Genomic DNA, 17,317 nt, shown 5'->3' with positions numbered 1-17,317 from the left:
TTTTCAGTACACACGCAGTTTTACAGAGTGCAAAAATAAATTTTCCAAATCATGTCAGAAACCTACAAAACGATCATTGTTCTGGGATCAAGCCCGCTTTTACCACCTAAATGCTTTTTGTGGTACGCCACTAACTCTCGCATTTTTTTCATATACGTAACCTTTTTCGAAGGCAAACCATAAAAATTTCCTATTCAAATGGCTTAAGACCATGGGCAGGGATATACCTATTAATAACCGAGTTTCGATTGGTTGGATTCGTGAATATGGCTGTAGGATTTAAAAATTATATAAACTATATTAAATAATGCGAATAAATAATTTATTGCTAACTCTTGGTATACAACTGAGCTTTCCGTTTTCGGTTGGCAAGTATATCATAAAATGGATTATGGCTAATACTTTGAGTGAGACGTTCAATCCACTCCTTACGTTCCTCATCGCTACTGGCGGACATTCTATACACAGTGTGCTTGCCTTCAACAACTTTTCCTTCGGAATCTGTTTTGCACGCCTAATAAAATAAAAATAAAATAGACTTAACACAAGTATGAATAGATGAATATAGTAGCAAAGTAAATTTTTAAAGAGCCTTAATTAAAGCGTCAAAACCAAACGATTCCTTAAAAAATGTCACTTTAAAGGACCATTTAAGACAAGAAATCACCTTAATAAAATCGGCGCCACCACTCGCATATAATTCAAAACAAAACTGCTTCTGTCTATCCTGACATTCACGTATGGAAATATTCTCTAAAGGAATAATGCCTCGTGGCTCCTTATCTGTGGTGTACTCAAAATAGTACAAACAATTATCGTTGAGGATAAACCAACGCCGTTTCCAACTCTTATAACGCCCCCCTTGTTTCCATAACCAGCCCTCCTTGTCTGGATTGAAGAATGTATGCATTAAATCATTTCCGTCGTCTTCTGGGATTTTAAACGGTTCCGCTTTAATACTTTCATACAGACTCTATAAGTGTATTAGTTTTCTTACTAAAAAAAATTATTACTTCTAGACACTTACTATAAGTAATTCCTTTGGTAAATCTTGGCCCTGATTAATTCCTCTATTCATATTTACAAATTGTTCGATTGTAGGTTTGTCTTTGACGCTTGGATTATGCAAGCTAGTATTTAACATTATAATAGCGAATGACAGCACATAACAAGTATCTGAATTTTCGAATATATTATTCTCTCCTTGACAATCACAGTATCGTTTCGCGAAGCACTCCATCATCCTATCTATTTTTTGAGCTTCTCCTGGCAATCGAAAACTCCATAAGAATTGCCTAGAAAGAAGAATAAAAAATAGTAACAATGGTAAAACAATTCCTGTAAATATGTTACTCTGTAGACATACCTTAAAGCTTGGACTAGAATAAGATCTGTGAAATCGTGAAGATTGACAAAAGCCTGCAGTACTTTCTCATTAAAATCGTTCCTTTCGCCCAGGTAATCTCCAATGGCGGTTTTGTTAAGTCCTTCACCTTTGTGAAGAAATTGGGCAACGCTTTCAGGAGTATTCTAGAAATATAAATAATAAAAAAATATAAATATAAATAAAGCCATATTAAAACTTTTTTACCTGTAGTAAATTTTTCTCTATTAAATATTCGATTCCTTTCTTGGGGTCCATATTAAACTTTTTCCGTCCAATGGACATCATCTTTGTCCTATTGCTGTTTTTACCATCATCTCCTGTATCAAGTGTTTCCATCTCAGAAACTACTTCACACAAGTCATCTTTAAGTTGCTGAAATATTAGATCAAATCAATTAAAATTTTTTAGTTATGATGATGATATACCGCCCCTAGGGCGTCCCAGGTTTTATGATTAGGACTTCAGAAATGGAACGTAAAATTGAAACAAAAAGGTAGCCATTATTGTTACATTATATATATTTATATAGTAAATTCCTTTAAATATTACCAATTTTACTATTAACTAATTTAACACACTGGACCACCTACGGCGGCGACTCGACTACTAAACCGCTAGAATCAAGCTAATTAGTTCTTACAGGGTCACATAATCATAAAACCCACCCCATATCGGAAAGTTGACTCATCAGTAGATAAATTATCGCCTCGGTCCCTTCTCTTTCGCCAGGTAAATTTTGGAGTGTACGGCGTCACTGGGACAATTTCAGAATTCACGTGGTTTTCAGAATGCGTAAATATCGTGTTGTTAACTTGTATTAAAATGTTTCAAAAACCAAAATGAAATATAAAATTAATATGTAAGAAATTTGTGCTATCGATTGGATTTAATTTTCGCGTGATATTTGTGCGAAAAGTACTTTTCCTTTTCAGAAGCATGCTTAAGTCCAGTATATTTCTTGACAAATTTGGCGATAAGAACTTGGTGGATATTTACCTGTATTTGCAATAAAAGTTCCGTTTTCTTTCTTCTGATTTCAATTAATGCCTTTTCCTGCTCTGGCGAAAGGTCTGAAAGAAAAATTACCAAGTGAAATACAACTAGTATATGAACTAATTAATAGTAAGCATCAGATTAAAACTTCTGGAGCATTGAAAAGATGATTGGGTCGTGAACATGCATACTTATGAACTTGTTAAATTCTGGACTGTTTCCTTTAACATAAAAAATGTATTAGGTGGACCTTGGAATGAGTCATGGAATCTTAATTTTTTTCTCTCATCTGCCTTTTGAGCATACTCAATTCTATTGCAGGCAAGTAGAAATGCAATTTTCTTGGATATGTTAAAGATAGACATTTTTTAATCTATTATTTTCATGTTCATATTTCATCCACATATTAAAGCCCATTGCAGATACTGTCACCTATAGCCACCACTGATGGCTGCCATACACTAGGACCCATATCAGATGGGAAAACCATGGAAAAACCTGTGGGTGAACTAAACCAGTATGAATGCTTTATCTGCAAATGGTTTATTCAATTGCATAAAAAATATATTTGCTAGTGTGTAACCAACTGCAATGTGTTTAATAACGTCTTTTGCATTATTTATTATTGTGTTTGGATGGTAGCAAGGTATGCCAAATACTGTTCAGGAAATTTTAAGATAGGTTTGTTCAAGAAAATTATTAAAATTGGTCAAAATGAATTTGACTGCTCGATAACACATCCCTAATTTTAAGGCCTTTCCAAGACAATCTAAGATATTTTTTGAATAAAATTGAAGCCCAATTTGGATTTTAATGTACCATTTTTTGTGCCTCCAATCTATCACTTGCTTATCCATTTGTATCGCTTGAATGACTGTCACTTCGGATCCCTAAATGTAGGGTATTCATTTGATACGATAAAACAGGACATTAACAATAAGTAGCAGATGAATTTATCCAAGACAAGCACCCGATATTTTAACGCCTGCTTGAGGTTTTGTTCATGATCACAGTCTGGGACCTACCTGCAACATTGAAATTCTCCAAACCATTTGTCATAGATCCCATCCCTTAGTTTGCTTATTATCCTTGTTATTATTTTAAAGGTCTGCCTATTTCAATCTCGAAAAGTGGTACTGCCAATGCAGCAATCAAACGTTGCTTTTCTCTAAACGCTACTTAAATATAATTGTCATATAAATAACGTGCCTATTGTCTTCTATACCATAATTTGGTACGATTTAAAAAGTCTAACTCTAAACACACGATTATTGGGTGCCTGCACTACTTTGCAACTAGACAAACACTTTAATCAAGCACACTAATAAATAAATACGTCATGGCGTAGTCATAATTAAGCTTTTTCCCTGGAAAAATTTAATTGTTTTTTTTCCAAATACAAAATAGTTTTGTTGTCTTGTCAGTGTCAGAATTAAAAAAAAGTTCACCATCAGTTGTCATGCACGTTAATGTTGTCAAGTCAAGGTCATGTCAAAAGTCAATACAGCTCCTAGCTTCCACTAACAATCCGCCACGTAGTTCCCTGGCTTAGTTTCACCTCTTGTCAATTATGACGTGAATCAGCTGGCGAAAAAAAATCAATCAGCTAATTTGGTGGCTTTGGTAAAACTTGTGACTTGTGACCTAAAAACAACAAAACAGCCAAATTTCTTTACTAACACTACAAAACCTTCGACTAGTTTCGCCTAATCTTGTCAATCCGGGAGGCTCCACTGCCTAAATGCTCAGCAAGTACCATTAAAGCAGTTGATTGCTATCGTGCACCACCTGACATCATCTAAAGATGGTTCAAACAAAAGAAGACCCAGAGGAATTGCATAAAATATGCGATGTGTTAGACCGTCTTACCCTTGACGCCTTATCTTTAATGCAAGAAGAAATTGACCTCAAAATTACTGCGGAAAACTCAATGATGGTGGGTGAAACTCACTTGGCAAAAACGAGGTAGTAAACTATAGTCAGAAACTTAAAAAACTGCAATTCAAAACTCACCTTTCAGGTACATCTGCGGCCAAAATAGTGTATCAAGCTTGCAGTTACCTTGTGAAAATAGCCCAGAATTTGAAGCCCTCACCACAGTAAATTTTGCAAGTGACCAAGGGGTGATGCAGTTTGATATGGAAGTACATAAACCTAACAATGAAAATTATGTGGAGCCATTAAAGTGGTTTGGGTTTATGCCACCACAAAATCTTCAGTTTGCACAAAATCTTTATAGGCAAGCTGTACAGTGGATTGTGCAAGCCGCCAATGTTCAAGTCAGATTAGCAGAAACTTATAAGCAAATTAGTCAATTAAAAGTTTTGAAAAAAGAAGCAGTAGCCAAAGGATAATTGTGTCTCTAGTTTAATGGTGATAAGATAAAAATCAATTTCACAGCAATGTCAGATTTTCTGTTGGCCTTAAATTGTATTGAGTAAAGGGTGAGTCACTCAAAAATCATAGTTAGGTGAAAGTTCTAGAAAAGTATAAAATATGAATCTAAGAACATTCAATTACTGCAGACATTTTTATTAAAGCCGGTTTGGTGAAAGTACCTGTACCTATATGTAAAACTATGATATAATTAAGGTTTTGCTAAAACTCTGCAAATTTAATATTTAAGGTTAGAGTTATTCGGCTATGTCACAGCAATATATAAAGTCTGATAGAAGACAGATTTTCGATTATGATTTCCTCATTTTGTATAAATAGGGACTTTTTAGAAACTGAAGGTGTAGCATTCATATAGAAAAAAGATTTCTCACTTTATTTGCTATGTAATCCATACTGACATACTATTAGATCCATTGCTTAACATATGCGAAGAGTATACTTTTAAATTTCTTCTCAAATCTTTCACGTTATTTATTGGCACCAGGTTCTGAAACGCAGATAATTGATTTATTAGACTACTGCCATGGATACTTTGAATTAGGTAATCTGGTGGGAGTGTCAAAACAATCCAACATTTCATAGAAAATAGACTTTATTTCTCAGTACACTTTAAATTAAGTATAGCAAGCAAAGCAAATGGCGAGGTAAGGCAAAACACTCTCGCTGCACAATTCTCCCAACAGATAAAATTCCATTTATTCCACGCATCCTTAAAAAACTATGACATCTTTTTTATTGGGCTCCACCAACAATGGTTTTACATTGCCTATATCTCTCTCCATAAGGTTCAGGAAGAGCACCTCTACAACCGTAGCCGCCAAGGGTGTGGATGGCAGCAAAGTCATCACAATCAATTTTCCCATCACCATTACAATCCTAAAATGAGAAGAGATTAATAATTTAGAGAAATACAGGTTTGTTTAAATTCGCAGACTACATATGAGATATGTAGTTGGTTAAATTGGAGCAAACTTGCTCCCAATTTTTATACCTAAAAAAATTACGTTTCAAAATTTAGATTTCCAATTGATTCCGAAAATAATTGCGAAAAAGCGATATTAGCTGCAATTGTGCTTATTTTATTCTGAACTTATTTGAAAATATGATTAAATATAAATATTACTTTTTCGTTAGCAATTTTTGATCTTCTACAAAATAGAGCCATCGGATTTTTAATTCAACGTTTTATTTTTTTTAGTTATTTTACTTTTTTACTAAATTTTACTAAATTTTTGAAAGCCATTGATTTTTTTAATAAAACTTGTAATCGGACTCTAATTAATTTGGAATCTTCAATAATCCCTGCCGAAAATCGAATTTGAAACATCCGATTGTTATCCTCCATATTATCAAGAATTCGCTAAAATAAAATCTTAAAACAGTATTTATTCTTTTGTAGCGATTGATTTTATGATTTGGACGAAAGATAAAAATCATTAATTAAAAAAGCACTTTCTATATTTTGCTATGGAGACAAATACATAAATTAAAACCTCCTTAATAGGCAGCACGTTTGTTTCAAGGCAACTTCGATTATTAAAAATTTCTTATAAAAAGCTAATTCTACAGAATTGTGTATTATCTAGATTTCCTATTATGGTTTATATATTACAGCTCTCTACGACTCTCACACGGATAAAAATATTTGCAACACTTGCACCTTGCACCTAGTAAGTGTCGTAGCAAAGAATAGTTTCATCTTTGCTCACTGATCCTATATATTTATTCCTTCCTGTACATCTTACAGCTTACACTTTGAAAAGAGAATTTTTAGCTGTATGTACAAATATATAACCTTTGTATATACAAATAGCAAATAAGTACTTACCATTGCAATTTTTCTTATTTTCTTATTTTATTCAAATGGTTAATATTCTTATCTGGACTAGGGCCTACCCCTGATTGGGTAATCTCTCAAGGAATAGGACTTTGAGGTACGAACCTGCTGGAATTTGTTCATGTACCCTTGAACGCACAGAGCGGCACAGTAAGTGTCTCCAGCGCAGTGGGAATAGGCAGCAGGAGCTTCCGGAGATTCTCCACCTATCGTGGGTTTGCCTGCATCCGACCAGTAAGCCCACGTAATTCTAAAGGGACCACAAACGTCTCCTAAACAAGTATTGGTAGTGTTGCATCCCGATATAGCTTCGCAAATGCATCCTAAGCATTGTTGTGTTACAGGCAATTCGTCGGCGAAAATTCCTACAAAAATTAAAACCTCTTTGGAAGTATGACGCAGCTAACAATTCATTGTAAAAGTGAAAAGTCGTGTTCTGCAACTGCGTCATAACTATACAAGGCAATTCAGAACTATCGGATCAAACATCTAGGGATTATTCAGTGCAACAAATAGAAAATATTTGAGTATAAGAATTAATGTCCAAAAATGTTTCCCTCAGGCGTTACGGCCTTTTTATAGTGCTTTAAGACAGCTATGTGCTAAAGTGTGTTTTATCGAGTTTTATTATAATTTGTTTGTGCAAAATAATACTGCAATAATTGTTCAAAATATCGTCCTTGTACTTCATCAGTTCGGACAACAATGGATCGGCAGAGGTGGTTCAGTTCCGTGGCCCCCTAGGTCATCCGATTTAACATTTTTAGATTTCTCTCTTTGAGAACATCTAAAGTTTCGGGTTTATGAAACGCCAATGAAAACAGGGCAAGTTCTGATTGCACGAACCACTGCAGAATTTGAAGTCGTTCAAAACGATTATCAAATTTTTAGCCTAGTCCAGCCGCATATGTCATTTAAACAGATGCAATCAAGTTAAAGAACGATTTTTTTAGCAATTACTGTAGTGTTATTTGATACAAAGAAATTATAATAAAACGTATTAAAACTACTGTAGATAAAACATATTTTTGCACATCACTTTCGTAAAGCATCATAAGGCCGTAGTATCTTAGGGAGACATTTTTCATGCATATGGGCTCGTATTCTCAAATATCTTCTATTGTTGCACTAAATAATTCCTAGAAGTTTGATCCTATAGTTCTGAATTATCATGTATGTATATAGTATGTCCCAGAAACATTGGTACAAATAAGTGTTGCGGGCTTCTGGGCAAAAGGATGGAGTGATTGAACTAAATATGCCTCATAAAAAAGTGTTTGTTCTCATTATATAGGATATTTAATTTTTTTATTGTGTAAATTGGAACTAAATCTTACAGTTTCTCATTTACAAGCTCAAAATTGCTCCCAGTGGGATTTTTGGGTAAGGTAGATTCACTTAAAACCTTTGTTCCAAGCTAGTCGAGAGGTGGTTTTCTCTCTAGCACTCAAGACTAATTTGCACCATTATTTCTGATACACCCTGTATATAGAAAGTTACTCCAAATGAACAAAGAGTTACTGGAACTAAAATATATTTCCTAATAAGTAGATTTTCAATTAAGTAAGTGCCTCCTTACCAGTTATCTGTTTGCATTCATCCTCATTTTCATCCCAAGTGAACGTAATTTACAAGAAATTAAATCATATTTCGGACACGCTTTCGCATAAGAATTTACATTAAGAATGTTTTTATACAGGACTTTTTATGGTATATCCTGTTACAGGCAAACAATGAATGTTTTTAAGCCAACTCCCACATTATCTATACTTTATTTAAAGGTTATCCCATAATTAGATTTTGGAATGATGAAAATGATGTGTTCACAGAAATCACAATGATCTCATGGGATTAGTATGGTCTTAATACGCGATATATAGCTACCGCATACTCGATAGTAGCCTTTAAGAAGGCCACACTGAGATCATTTTAAAAGAGTTATTCTTTTACGCAAGTATAAGGTCGCATACAGTTAATCACATAACTGGTCATAAGACGGTACATAATCGGTATTTAAACGTATGTAAGTACCTAATGAAAATATAATAATTTTATGTCGTTCTGTTGCATATCAGGGGTCTCCGTTTCGATAAAATATAATCTCCTAATAAAGCGATCTCAGCGGTCATAGCAGTTATGAGTGAACAAGAAATTCTAAATTAAGAAAAAACCTTGAATTCGTAAAAATCTTGCAAGGGAAAATGTAGTATTTTTCAGAATTCCGCTTAGAAGCAAGTTTCGGTTTTGTTTTGAAAAAGGTAAATACAGCAATTATTACTTACACCAAACTAAAGTATACTACACAGTACACCATACTAAAGTATGGATGGGAGAAAAACACCATACCCAAATATGGTGTAGGTAATGGTAACCAATTAGCCGCTGTACACATCCCAATGGCACTTGCAATCCATCCTTCTCATTCACGCCCAATTGCTTCATTAGGGCTTTCACCGTTTTCAAGATATTCGTACTGAAATTTTCAAATAAACCCCCCGTGCATACAGGAAAGCAGTATCCATCTGAGAAACGCAACCGATTTGAGTAGGGACCAATATTTCATGTGTCTTCATGTGGGTACGTTTTTTTGGGCATACTCGTATGAGACACTTAATATTCAATACGAGAACGAGAGGCCATAAAGATTAAAATATCGGCCTGGGATTTGCCATAAAAATGCACTGCAGATTGTCTGCAAAAGCAGCATACAAAGTCCTTAAGATCAATGGCATAAAAACTGGCATCAGATTGGTATCATTTGGCTGGTTTGCAGTTTGTTGAACCTTTAACGACTTTAAGGCAGAAACTGAAACCTGTTTCCAATAACTATTATGGGATATGAGAGTCTTAAGGAAAGCGTTTAACACCCTTGCTCGAGGATTAAAAATGAAGTTGCGATGGTCGTAAATTGAAAATAATGTGTCGTTAATGGGTGCGCGTGAAGGGTATCCAGAAATAAAACTACCAACGGTAATTGCTCGTCAAACGAGAAAAATGGAAATAATGCTCAGAGCTTCAGAGGTCACCTATGGACTTGAGGCGGCTTTAACTGGTTTGCCCAGCCCAAATCGGTGGTCCTCGTGAGTCACCTATACCTGACTCATTTTCAAACATTATTGAAGGTACTGAAGAAAGGACAGGTATTTCTGAACATGCTGAAATGTGGGCAGCTGGAGAGCTGCCTGCGTTGCTGTACCGAAATTTAGTGGAGCAGCCCAGTCAAAACAACCTGTAGAGCTTGAAATTCCGAAGTGAGCGATTTCGTCCTAATTTACAAGAATATGCATTAAGAATAAAAATCGAGATATATTTTAGGTGTAATTATGTGAAATGATAGTCGTGATCACATTGTCACAGTTGTTTACGTTGCTGGAAGGACAACTTAATGAGCTTTGCTGAAAGTTGTTGCCATACAAGGATTTAAATTTAAAACACGTGCATCACAATAAAATATTATTATACGAGATTTTTATAATCCCAATCATTATCTAAGAGAGATGTCTGAAAAGAAAATATAATGCTGTATTTTGTCCATGGTCACAGCCAATTACCATCGATAAGGTCTTATGTCATATACAAGGTGTAACATATCATCATGGAGATATTGCAGAGGACGATAGTACTCTGTAAAATAAAACAAAAATGCTAATAGATCCGTGGTCAAAAACGTATCATTTTTGACATACAGGGTGGCGAAGTTTCACCATTTTTTCTCATATTTTGCCTTTTTCCCGCGTATAATTTGATTTAAAATTTTAAAATTTGGTACATCTATTTTCTTTAGGACCCTCTGCAACAAAATATCAAAATCGTCAGTAGCCATATACAGAATGTTATGTTTTTTTGAGTTAAGTAATGTTTTATGCTTTGTACTTTTTTTACACGCCCTGTATGAATTCTGACACCAAATTTAAATTGCTTCTTCAGTTTTTTAACTGCTTGATTGCTTGTAATATTTTTGTATCTTTCACTGTTTTCATAGAATTTGCAAAAATATCTATCGATGCATATTAAGAATGTAAAGGATGTAATGAAAAAACAATCATCCGGCTCAATTATCAACTATCTGAAGCAATTTGTAACATTTAATCAAATTTCTTAAATTAAAATTAATTATCAAAAGTAAAATTATAAAAACTGTTGAAAATTTCCTTTAAAAAATGTGAAACTTCGTCACCCTATATATTCAAAATAATGCCTTTTTGACTATAGGTCAACTAGCATTTTTGTATTCTTTTGCAGAGTACCATTGCCTTGCGCAAAATCTCAATGATGATATGTTACACCCTGTAATCTATAGGCTTTATAGCTCGCAGATCTCCTTTACTTCAATCAATGGGCTGAATATCGGTTTATCAATACTAAGAGAGAATTTTAAAAGGCTTCTTTTTCCTTCGATTGTTACTTGAAATTGAATTAAACCAAAACTGCTAAAAATATTTCATATTTTGTAATAACAAAAAATATCTATAGTGGCAAGCAGAATTAGAATCCATAACAAAATATCGGATATTCTATTTAAAAATCTTATTTTTGCCACACTACTGTTTTCTGGACCAACCTGTAACTTCGAAAATATTATATTATTAACATAAAAATTCATGAAAAACTGAATAACTTTTATATTAGACTTTTTTCTAAATCTTGCGGTTTTTGACAATGTAGTGGACCATCTTACGTGGACCACCTTTTACGTTTCGAGGAGGCCCGGTACCTCCTGAATATGTTTTTTTCGGTCCAAAACTTGCCTCTCAATTCTTGTTATTGTGTCTATAACTAAGGTTCTCTAATCTCAGTATTATCAAAACCATCTCTTTATAGAAAAAAATTAAATGAATAATGCGTTCTAATTATGATGTTTTTAGAGCAACTTGATTGATTAGCGTTTGAAGATCAAAAGGTTTCTTTTAATGATAAGCATATTGGTCTGCTATTATTAAGCGACCTTAACGTGGCCTTCGGGCCATTTTTCAAAAACTGAACATTTATCAAAGCATTAAACACAGAAACGATTTAATTTGTGTTTGCTACGTCTAGGCCATAGTAACGGATGATTTAACCATATACTTTCGCTTTCAGTTTGCCTAATTGCAGACCACGAGATTATGCACACACTTATTCAAAATTCGACAAAAACAACAATTAGATAATAATGTGGTAATCTTCTGTTGTAGACGACCTCCCTACAGAATTCAATCTAAATGGGTGGATGACCCTTACCTGCCAGAAGGCTGACCGCGACGACGACACCAACAGTGTACTTAATCATGGTGAAATTGTTAAATCAAAAAAGTCACTGCAAAGTTTCAAATGATACTGACCGCAGCGTATTGGAGAACCAACTGACCAACGTATGGTTTAGAGGATTGAAATATATGCAAGACACTGGCGGAACCAGACCACTGTTTGGGTCTTCCAAGTAACTAAGAGAAATGTGTAGGTGTAACTTGAACTTGACTCAAGAACGAGGATTTGGTGTAAGCACTATAGTTACCAAACTACCAGAAATCCCAACCATTATGATAACAATAGATAACTATGCTAATTAGGTCCGCTTCGTCTTACCGGACTCATCAATTCCTATTTGGTTATTAATTTGTTGATGCTCATGATATTTTATGAGTTTAGTTAGTTAGATATTTCTCAGGAATGTGAATATCCTATAATTGCTACCATTAAAAGTCGAATATATTGGAAAAATTCGTGACAGGCTGAGAACAGTTTCAAAATATTACGGTGCATGTGAATTCATCAATAATTTGCCATTTTCGAAGTTTGACCAGATTTACTAGATTTTTAACAAGGGAAATTTTGAAAATTCAGCAATGGAATGTCGGTTATTAGAAGGGTTACGAGATCAACTAGATTAGCCCAATACTTTGAAATCTCCTTATGGTGTCAGATTCAAAATTTTTCGGTGTGGTTATAACCATCATCAATTCACATTTTTTTAAGTACGGTCCTGGATTTTTAAAATCTGATTCTGAACCTCCCTTTCCGAATTTGGTGACGTAGGACAGTTACAGATTTTATTAGTTTTTAAGTTAGATTTTAGTCGATTTTTCACGCACTTCACGTGCCTTAGGTGTGACTGACCTGATGCTGGATCAATAAACTTGACCCCTTACGTGCAGACTTGAAGACGCAAAAAACAAGTCGCTTCCTTATGTTCTTTATCTTTATGTTATATCGAGTAACAATTTTGAACAAGAGATTTATTGTCTGCGAAAAATAGTTTCAGTTTGGAATTTTTAGCGTTTACATAGAGATAGATTCGATGAGTATGGAGTAAGTAATAAAATTACAGAATGGAAATTTACAAGCAAATCTGCTTTGCAGTCATTCCACTGGTTGCGACTGATTATTAGAGTTAAATTGAGGATGAAGTTGAGCATAAATAGTCAAAACAAAGCAGACATTTAAAGAAATTAACAGGTATTAAAACTTCAATAAATTAACAAATACAGAAGTTGTAGAGCGCATGTTGAAACTTGGGTACCTATAAATGTGCATATACACAGGGCCGGCATTAGCAAGTCCGCCGCCCTGGGCCATCACTCAACTTCGTGCGTCTATAAGGCCGGCACTGCATATACAGAGTATTTCATAATAAAGTCGTGCTATACTAAACTTATCTTCACAGATCTCCATAACTTGAAGAATAAAGTTTTATGAGTGTACGACGCACTTTTTCAGAACTATTTGATGGTATCATCAGAAACCTGATACTTTGAAATACATATATGCATGTCCATTGATCCACAATATAATTCTATACCAGATTTTCACTTAAAATATAGTGAAGTAATCTGGTTTATTGAAAATTTAGCAAATTTGCGTTTTCTTAATTTGTTTGATAGTGATGCCTAGTTTTCTTCTAACTAACTTTTATTATTTCTTAATGATATGCTCCGTATATTATTACATTTGGATAGCTCTTTACAGACAATTACAGTTATACAGACTTTCATGGATTTATGATGAATTGTTTTAGAACTTCTCTATGGTATCTTCAGAAAAATTACTAGTTTCATAAACATAGAAGTCCATTGGTAGTTTATCATTCTTTTGGAACTGATTATCGACGATTTTGACATTTTGTTATAGAGGATCTTGAAGAAAATAGGAGTACGAAATTTCAAAAACTTAACTCAAAGTATACGCGGGGAAAAGCAAAATCTGAAAAAAAAGTTAAACTTTGCCATCCTGAATTTCGAAAATAGTACGTTTTTGGCCATGGGTATATTAACATTTTTTAAATTATTTTGCGGAGTTCTGTATACACATTTATAAAAAAATAAATAAATTTCCCTATGAGCTCTATAACTTTTATGTATAATAATCTTTCGAAAATCTCCTTCAAACCCAGTTAAAGGGGAGTGGGACTTTTTTTCTCGGACATTCTTTACAGTTCTCATTGTTCTCATCTTATTTATCTTGACGAAATTATTGATTCGGCCTGCAGCTAGCTTGCAAGCTTTCGTTTAGTACGTAACATGCTACTTACTATTCCCGTAACGTAATGCGCTGGTATTGCCGCCGCTTTGAATATATTCGTACTGAAATATTTCAAAGGGACACAGCTTGTATACAATTGGAACAAGAAAAATCGATGAGCTGTTTGTAACATTTTATTTGTCAACATTACAGTCAAAGAGGTATCCAAAATAAAATTCCAACATTTACGAGTACCTATACCTACTAGCGGTCAGCTAGTTTTAATTTGCATGCCTCGATGGACTTTTTATTTCTAATTTTGAAATCGCTGTTGCCTATAACTACTTTAAACAACCTAAAAATATTAGATATGCAGAGTACCTTCATTCTTACATAGTCACATGGTAGGTAAATTATCTACCTTTGATGAACCCTACTTTAAAACTGCAACTTGTATAATAATTCTTATTTTGTAAAAAGTACGGTCAATTGTAAACCTTAAAATAATTATTGTAACTTCTTTAAAATTAGCCTTCACAGTACCTAATTTATGAGCTACTAGCTACCTAATTTCTAAATCCTAAATCTACTACTACTTCAGCTATAAATGTTAAAAATAAGCATTCCAGGTAATACGCCATGATCAAGGTTAGGGAAAAACTGGGAAATACCCCTTACATGGTTTTTATGCCACACAATTCCAAGAGAACCCGGAAAAAAAATTTTCGCGCCTGCTGCTCAGGTATTTTAAAAGCAGGCAAGTGAAGTTTTGACTAGATCATAACTAATCTAAATACCTATTGATCTGGATCCCCCCCATTTTGTCTGAAAATTCTAAAAAACACTTACATATTTAAGTTAGACTTGCACAATGCCATCTAAGTCTCAGTATACTTGAAATATATTATTCAATTCACAAATACTTTATCTTAAAAAATAGTTGGGTTTTCGGATACGATTCTGAACCAGCTCTCCTAACTTTTTGGGGCTCGAGAATCGTAAACGATGAGAGACTCTTTTAATCGGTAAATAAGTTAGAATCTGAGTGTTCTACCATTTCAATAAAATTGCTTCAATTTAGTATTGTTATTGGCGAATGAACACATAAGTCTTTATTATAAGTAACATCGTCTTACTAGCTATGAGTAAAAGCGACTAATCTACGCTCGATCGAGAATCACACTGAAGTGATTTTTCTCAATTTGGCTGTGTCTCTATAGTAATATTAGAATTGGGTATTTGTTTTAGATTGTTTCTCTTTCTCTGTTGGGCTGTTTGTATGGATTTTCCACATGTCCAAAGTCATATTTGCAATCACTCACTGCAACCTCTTAGGTTCTTATCGGATTTTAATTGACTCTCTTTTAAGGTTCCAAAAGATACATTGACATTCGGGTTTACAATCGATTATCTCTAAGATTTTAGCAGATCTACTAGAAGTAATATGATGATGAAGGAGGTAAGCCCGACAAAATATTTCTACCGTTTTTACAATAAATATCTTTGTATACAGGGTGTAACGCATCACCATAGAGTTATTTCAGAAGGCGATAGTACTCTACAAAATAACAAAAAAATGCCAATAAATCCATGGTCAAAACGCACCATTTTGAATATACAGGGTGGCAAAGTTTCACATTTTTCTTCACATTTTGCATATTTCTCACGTATACCTTGAGTCAATTTTTTAAAATTTCGTACATCTATTTTCTTTAAGACCCTCTGCAACAAAAAGTTAAAATCGTTTTTAGCCATATACAGGGTGCTATGTTTTTTGGCTCATGTTTTATTTTAAGCTGGACGTCCTCCCCGTAGCAGCAACGCACGTGAAGATCGACTTCTTAGACGGATGGCCATTGGTGATCGATTTCAAACAACAATGTCTGTTGCAGTAGATTGGATGGTAGCTCTAAATCGTCGGGTGTCGATGGCAAAAGTTTACAGAAGAATTTCGTCTTTTGGCCTGCATTCATACCGCCCAAATCTACGACTGCCACTAACCGCCCAACACCAAGCTTCCAGATTGGCCTGATGTCAAGAACGAATTGATTGGAATCATGAGTGGAACAATATCGTCTTCAGTGACGAGTCGCGATTTTGTTTATGAATCAATGATGGTCGTAGAAGAGTCAGACGATACCAAGGTGAAAGAAGAAATTTGCAATTTTCTTAAAGGCGCCACACAGCTTTAACACCTGGTGTTATGGTCTGGGGTGCGATACGTGTTGGCCGAAGATCTTCTCTTGTGTTCGTTCCAGGCACCCTAAACGCACGTCGCTACATTGACAATGTTCTGAGGCCAGTATTAGTACCTTTCATGCAAACTTTACCAAATGGCATTTTCCAACAGGATAATGCAAGACCACATAGTGCGAACATTACTCGACGATACCTGGAAGAAGCACAATTGGTAATACTGCCTTAGCCTGCACGGTTACCAGATCTATCGCCCATCGAAGATCTTTGGGATATGATGAGTCGCCGTCTTAGAAATTTACCGAGGCCTCAACAATGTGGATGACCTACGACATCATCTTGAGGTAGCATAAAATGAAATACCCCAGGAAGATATTGATCATTTGTTGCAAAGCATACCGCGAAGAGTACGTGCTTGCATTGCCGTACGAGGCGATGTCACTCATTATTAATTTTTTAATTATCAAATATTGTATCTTTTAACTGAAAGTCTGATCATTTGATACTCTATTATGAAGCATTATTTTGCCAAAATTACAAGACTTAATTATTATTATTACTGGGTGGTGCATTTCATGTGAAAGTGAGTGTATTATCCAGCTCAGTTATTAACTGACTGAAGTAAACATTAAATCAAGTTTGTGAAAAGAAAAATAAATGTAAACGAAAACAAAATTATAAAAACTGTAGAAATGTCTTTGCAAAATATGAGAAAAAAATACGAAACTTTGCCACCTTGTATATCGAAAATGATGTGATTTTGACCATCGATCTAAGAACATTTTGTATTTTTTTGCAAAGTACTATCGCTCCCTGAAATATCTCCGTGATGATATATTACACCCTGTAAATAGTGTATCTACTTTTCGAAACTTTCAGAGGGTGTTACCATTATTAATATATTAGACAGAGAGATGCAAGTTTCACAAACCTCTGCCACTTTTCGGTAGAATGAACGACGTTATAAAGAGATTTATCATCTTCACCTCTTTTTGTTTTTGCAGTATAGAGCAAATAGAAAATGGACCATTTTTTTATATAATATATCCCTTGTATTTCAGTTACCTCAT

The 17,317-nt window shown here is 34.4% G+C and overlaps 3 protein-coding genes across 3 annotated transcripts; 1 reads left to right on the top strand and 2 right to left on the bottom strand.

The window, feature by feature from the left end:
• Positions 1-305: 305 nt before the first annotated feature.
• step (cytohesin steppke) lies at positions 306-3,800 on the bottom strand. Its single transcript, XM_066403600.1, has 7 exons — positions 3,406-3,800; positions 2,384-2,457; positions 1,592-1,759; positions 1,367-1,530; positions 1,028-1,295; positions 668-973; positions 306-514 (listed from the first exon to the last, which is right to left on the bottom strand). The coding sequence occupies exons 1-7, from the start codon at positions 3,446-3,448 to the stop codon at positions 329-331; spliced, it is 1,209 nt and encodes a 402-aa protein (XP_066259697.1). The 5' UTR covers positions 3,449-3,800; the 3' UTR covers positions 306-328.
• Positions 3,801-4,014: 214 nt separating this feature from the next.
• Positions 4,015-4,783, top strand: LOC136417792 (coiled-coil domain-containing protein 115). Its single transcript, XM_066403601.1, has 2 exons — positions 4,015-4,345; positions 4,401-4,783. The coding sequence occupies exons 1-2, from the start codon at positions 4,185-4,187 to the stop codon at positions 4,732-4,734; spliced, it is 495 nt and encodes a 164-aa protein (XP_066259698.1). The 5' UTR covers positions 4,015-4,184; the 3' UTR covers positions 4,735-4,783.
• A 568-nt stretch (positions 4,784-5,351) lies between these two features.
• Positions 5,352-12,006, bottom strand: LOC136417775 (lysozyme-like). The gene is made up of 3 exons (XM_066403580.1): positions 11,835-12,006; positions 6,720-6,979; positions 5,352-5,653 (listed from the first exon to the last, which is right to left on the bottom strand). Exons 1-3 carry the CDS (start codon positions 11,881-11,883, stop codon positions 5,510-5,512), a joined length of 453 nt encoding a protein of 150 aa, XP_066259677.1. The 5' UTR covers positions 11,884-12,006; the 3' UTR covers positions 5,352-5,509.
• Positions 12,007-17,317: the final 5,311 nt, after the last annotated feature.

Source organism: Euwallacea similis, chromosome 30, assembly GCF_039881205.1.
Source record: "Euwallacea similis isolate ESF13 chromosome 30, ESF131.1, whole genome shotgun sequence".
NCBI classification, from domain to species: Eukaryota; Metazoa; Arthropoda; class Insecta; order Coleoptera; family Curculionidae; genus Euwallacea; species Euwallacea similis.
This window is presented reverse-complemented; position numbering and strand designations above follow the sequence as displayed.